The sequence below is a fragment of the Salmo trutta genome, chromosome 13 (assembly GCF_901001165.1).
Source record: "Salmo trutta chromosome 13, fSalTru1.1, whole genome shotgun sequence".
Taxonomy (NCBI): domain Eukaryota; kingdom Metazoa; phylum Chordata; class Actinopteri; order Salmoniformes; family Salmonidae; genus Salmo; species Salmo trutta.
The window spans coordinates 9588716-9593713 of NC_042969.1; the positions used below are offsets into that span (position 1 = coordinate 9588716).

The 4998-nt window shown below is 37.7% G+C and overlaps 1 protein-coding gene across 2 annotated transcripts; it reads right to left on the bottom strand.

The window, feature by feature from the left end:
- Positions 1–205: 205 nt before the first annotated feature.
- On the bottom strand, positions 206–4657 carry LOC115205151 (interleukin-21). Of its 2 annotated transcripts, XM_029770846.1 has the most exons (7): positions 4551–4657; positions 4330–4430; positions 3983–4024; positions 1516–1626; positions 902–940; positions 591–674; positions 206–481 (listed from the first exon to the last, which is right to left on the bottom strand). In XM_029770846.1, the coding sequence occupies exons 1-7, from the start codon at positions 4564–4566 to the stop codon at positions 461–463; spliced, it is 414 nt and encodes a 137-aa protein (XP_029626706.1). In that variant the 5' UTR covers positions 4567–4657; the 3' UTR covers positions 206–460. The 2 variants fall into 2 exon arrangements, with proteins under 2 accessions (XP_029626706.1, XP_029626705.1); XM_029770845.1 differs by having other exon boundaries at positions 4330–4580.
- Between the last annotated feature and the right edge of the window lie 341 nt (positions 4658–4998).

The window sequence follows — 4998 nt, forward strand, 5'->3', positions numbered from 1 at the left end:
AATATGAAAACATCAATGATAAACTGCATGGATGTCTTTTTTACACTAGGTGGCACCAAAGCAGCTTTCTTGTGGGAATTAAATAATTATTTAGCTTGAGTAGGATAACACCATTTCATAAATAAATATTAAATAAATATTATTATTAAATATAATTATAACTTAATCAATATGATCATTTCTCTGTCTGTATTTCTTACTTTTGTTTTTCTTTTGAGTGGCAGTCCACGGGTACATGTGATATGAAATTATATATGATTTGATATGAATATTGTACCTGTAACCCCCCCAACAAAATAATGACAAAACAAATATAATCTTGGCCACAAAAATAAAATAACAAAATACATAGAATAGTAGGATGGCCGGAATGGCCATAGCCATGTCTCTGATGTGTTCACAGAGTAGTGTCTTCTACACATTCCCATGTCTTTTTCCACGGTTTGTTCCAGTCATATCCTCACACCAGTCTAGTCATAGCCTGAAAATCATATTTTTGTAGTTAGCACACTGCACACTACCACCATTTTCTCTCATTGAAGTGTAGATATTGTTGTTAAAAGTCTGACTTATTCATAATAACCTGCTACCTTTTGAAGAAGAGATTCCAACTGTTGTACAAATTCCCTGCTGTCCTTCATTGGGTAGGAATCACATCCTTGGCAGACTTTGTTCTGAGGGAATAAAGGAACACCGAAAACTTAGTTGGCCCACACAATTTAACTTTTAAAAGTTAAAATACAAATTTGAAGTTACTCTTAGATTTGGACTGAACAGAGGCCTAGTAAAGTAACTACTACCCCTAACGTACTTTCCACATTGCCTCACATAATTCTTATGTGATTATGTTTAATAATGATAATGCTATTAATGTAATTTGGAAAATAATGGCAAGGCTCACCTCTCTCTCCTCCCGACTGCAGGAGTCCACACCTGTAAACTAAAAACAGAACAAAGCAACATGTTAATATTTTGCCACAATCTTGCTATGTACATTTCTAAATATTAAGAACACCGGCTCTTTCCATGACATAGACTGATCAGGTGACTTGAGATGAACACTATGATCCCTTATTGATGTAAGTTAAATAAGGATTTTTAAGCCTTGAGAAAATTTTGACATGGATTGTGTATGTGTACCATTCAGAGGGTGAATGGGCAAGACAAGACTTAAGTGTCTTTGAACAGGGTATGGTAGTAGGTGCCAGGTGCACCAGTTTGTGTCAAGAACTGCAACGCTGCTGGGTTTTTCACGCTCAACAGTTTGTGTATCAAGAATGGTCCAGCACCCAAAGGACACCCAAACAAATTCACACAACTGTTGGAAGCATTGGAGTCAAATGGGCCAGCATCCCTGTGGAATGCTTTCGACACCTTGTAGACTCCATGCCCGCATGAATTGTGAATTGAAGCTGTTCTGAGGGCAAAAGGAGGGGGGTGCAACTCAATATTAGGAAGGTGTTAATGTTTTGTTCAACTCAGTGTACATTATTCTTGTTTTCTGAAGTGACTCACAGTCAGTGGGCTGAGGTTTCTGATAACTTTACGCTGCAATTTCTTTTGTTTGGTCTTGAGATGAGGTACCATCTTCTTGAAGCACTCCAAGGTAGATAGGAAACAGCACTCCTGTAAAAAGCAAAATGACACACTAAATGATGGACGTCGGATAAAACAAGACTGCTTATTTTCCACTAATGAAACAAGTTGAGGCAAATCATTTGAATGTCTTTTGATACTTTTTTACACTCACATGAAAACGTTGTAATGTGGAATGAGAACCACTGGAGAGAGCTGCTGTATAGTAAATTAACCCACATACTATCTTCAAGATGAGTTACACATTTGTCACACTTCTACATTTGAGCATATTTCATTAACCTGAACCTCAACCAGAACACATACAATATTTCCAGTTCATACCAGCCAAATGCATTCTATTGAGCCGCATACAACACCTGATTCCCATATAATAACATGAGCCGCTCTCAAGTATGTTACTCCTCTCAGAGACATAGTTAAGTTGTAATCATTTTAATTAGAATTTCTCAAACTTTTTTTTTTTACATTTTAGTAATTTAGCAGACACTCTTATCCAGAGTGACTTGCAGGAGCAATTAGGGTTAAGTGCCTTGCTCAAGGGCACATCGACAGATTTTTCACCTAGTCGGCTCTGGGATTCGAACCAGCGACTATTTGGTTACTGGCCCAACGCACTTAACCGCTAGGCTACCCTCCACCCTATATTGATGGTCTTATCATTTCCTACAAAACTGTGACTCACAAGTCATATTCTGTTTTTCAGAGTAAGACTTTCTCCTTACACTAGCACATCCAAACCCCGACAAATCCAAAGCGATCAAGAAACAATGTTTCCACCAACGTATCTAATACAGAAAAATGTCTTTCCCCGCTTCACTGAGATTAAGTAGACGTTTTCACTGTTTTTACTTGCTGCCTGTTTCCAGTTTCCCCACTTTGACTGGGCGTTTCACAGAATAGATAGAAAATAGCTCTCTCTTTGACGTGACAACACATTTTCCAGGTTGAGGCTTTCGTTTGTCTCTACCATTAGGCAATGATATTTTCCCCATGCTGTGGGCCTCAAACTCTTGAATTCTCAAACAATAACTGACCAACGTTACTTAGACGGCTAGTGTAAAAACGAGAGCATGGCAACCTTTGATCAAGCGTTCACCCGTGGAATATTGGTAACAGACTGGTTCCATGGTATACTCATGAATTATTTGGTCCTGTTTAGGATAACCATGTTCAACTAACTTCAAGACATAGTCAAACATTTTCTAAAGCAGTAGCACAGTTTGTCTCTCGGGTAAAAGCCACAGAGACGCGAGTGTGATTACTCATCACATTTCTCCTAAATGTGCACAAGTAACTCCAAGAGACATGGAGATCACTTTCACATTGACTCATTCATGCACAGAACTCTGACAAAAACACATGCCAAACTGGATTGACTCTCAGTGCAACTGATAAATAGCTGAAAGAAATACTAATCTCTTTCATCAAGTGGATGTTTCCTTAAGTTACATCTATAGTGTTGGTTTTTTTTGACGAAAGAGTGATTCTGACGAGTGTGTGGCCCTCTACTCGCTACAATCATCTTATGTTAACACTGTAAATGTACTCCACCTACTAAGATAAAACAAACGTTTTTAATTAGGTAGACTGTCCATTAAAGTAATTGTCCAGTGTTTCCAGATTTCTATGAAATATTACCTATAATGAATTACAATGAGTGAAATTATTTTCCTTCCCCCCTGTTTTTTTTATTAAGTATGCTAAAAGCAGTTTTTCTGTGTTGGAATGGTGGTGAGTGTATACATGTCATTACAAATATTCATGTGAGTAGATCGCTGGTTGGCCAGCTAACAACATTATTTGGGTGTGAGTTAATAGAATATGAACTTTTAAAAGTGAAATTTTCACCAGACGGTTACTTTAATACCGTCAGTTAGTTTATTTGGTTTAGTTTCAAGTAATTCACATATTGTCAAATCAATTGGCCCTACCCATGCTAGTAATTTAGCTGAAACTATTTGTAGTGAACAAATTCATGAAGTAATACTGTGCACCTTTCCTTTGTTTAATGACAAAAGGATTACTGAACATATTAATACAAATTAGACTATATGAAACTAACTATTTACTAATTATTGGTGATATAAACAACTAACTATACACATCATTTATGCAACTCTATTACAAATGTAATTGCTTTATACTATTGTTGATGATAATTTTTACCATAAGATCATTATTTCTTGACCTCACAAGACCACATTCGCCGGCTATAGCACTAGCGTGCTACATTATGCGATATACAGTACAGTAGGTGTGAGAGCAAGACTAATAGCAACCACAATAACAGAGGTCATTACTTGTCTGTGAGTTTTCTGACAGTGATTCTTTTGCTTGTAAAGTAAACAAGGTATTGTGGATTTTCTTCAGAAGAATCGCTTACCTCTATATCCAGGGTAGGAGTGTTCAACATCACGCCGTTGTGCTGCAAGAACAACAAAAAAACAGAGGTGTTGTTACTGAGGTTGCGTCTTATACCTATCAACCCCCCCAAAAAATAGAGGGGTGAGAAATTGTGGTAATACTTTCTATGAACCATTTACAGCCTTCATAAATGTAAAAAAAAGGCAATAGACACATTGCATCACAAAGTTAGTATAATGCATAATAAAACATGTTGTGATCATTAGTAAAAGCTCCTGGTTTCTTGCAAGAACCCATGAAATACATAAGCGCCTACAACGCATAAGCTTCGAAAAAGGTGTTCAAAAAAATTGCAGATTGACCTACCTCCACACTTTTGTTCAGCTGTCTTAACTCCTTTAGTACTTCAGTCAGCTTCATTGTTCTCTCGACGTTGTCTGCATTCGCCAAAACACAACAGGTGATGGCTAGGAGACAACAAACAAGCAGCTTCATCTTTTTCTTAACCTGCTTTAACGATGGCACAAATTACCCAAAGGATGCTGTTCAAAACATTGACTGGTAATGTGGACAGGTGTTTAACTTACCTATATATTTGTCCATCAGGACACAGGAAAACCACGTTTGAGAGATTGGAAAACTGCTGAAAGTATGAATGAATGAGTAATGACTTTTTCTTTTCCACTGGCCACTACGTGAGCTCAGAGTTGTGCATGCGTGGGGCGTAGGGATGCAAGTGCGTGAACGAAAACATACTTTCTGCACACAAGGCAGGAAACTACAGAGCACCGTTAGTTCCCATTTTCACTTTGAATCAGAGGACCTATAGCTGGCTATACAGTATGTATCATTGGTGACAACCTGAACGTACAAAACATTATGAACACCTGCACTTTCCTTGGCTAACCAGGTGAATCCAGGTGAAAGCTTTGAAACCTTATTGATGTCACTTGTTAAATCCACTTCAGTCAGTGTAGATGAAGGGGAAGAGACAGGTTAAAAAAGGATTTTCAAGCCTTGAGACAATTGAGACAT

What these genes read in the sequence shown, in the direction of transcription:
- LOC115205151 (XM_029770845.1), bottom strand. Translation starts at nt 4,458, where the DNA reads ATGAAGCTGCTTGTTTGTTGTCTCCTAGCCATCACCTGTTGTGTTTTG. An exon ending in CTCCTACCCTGGATATAGAG is followed by an intron (nt 1,627 to 3,982) that starts GTAAGCGATTCT and finishes TGCTTTTTACAG; the next exon opens with GAGTGCTGTTTCCTATCTAC. An exon ending in GAAACCTCAGCCCACTGACT is followed by an intron (nt 941 to 1,515) that starts GTGAGTCACTTC and finishes TTCTGTTTTTAG; the next exon opens with TTTACAGGTGTGGACTCCTG.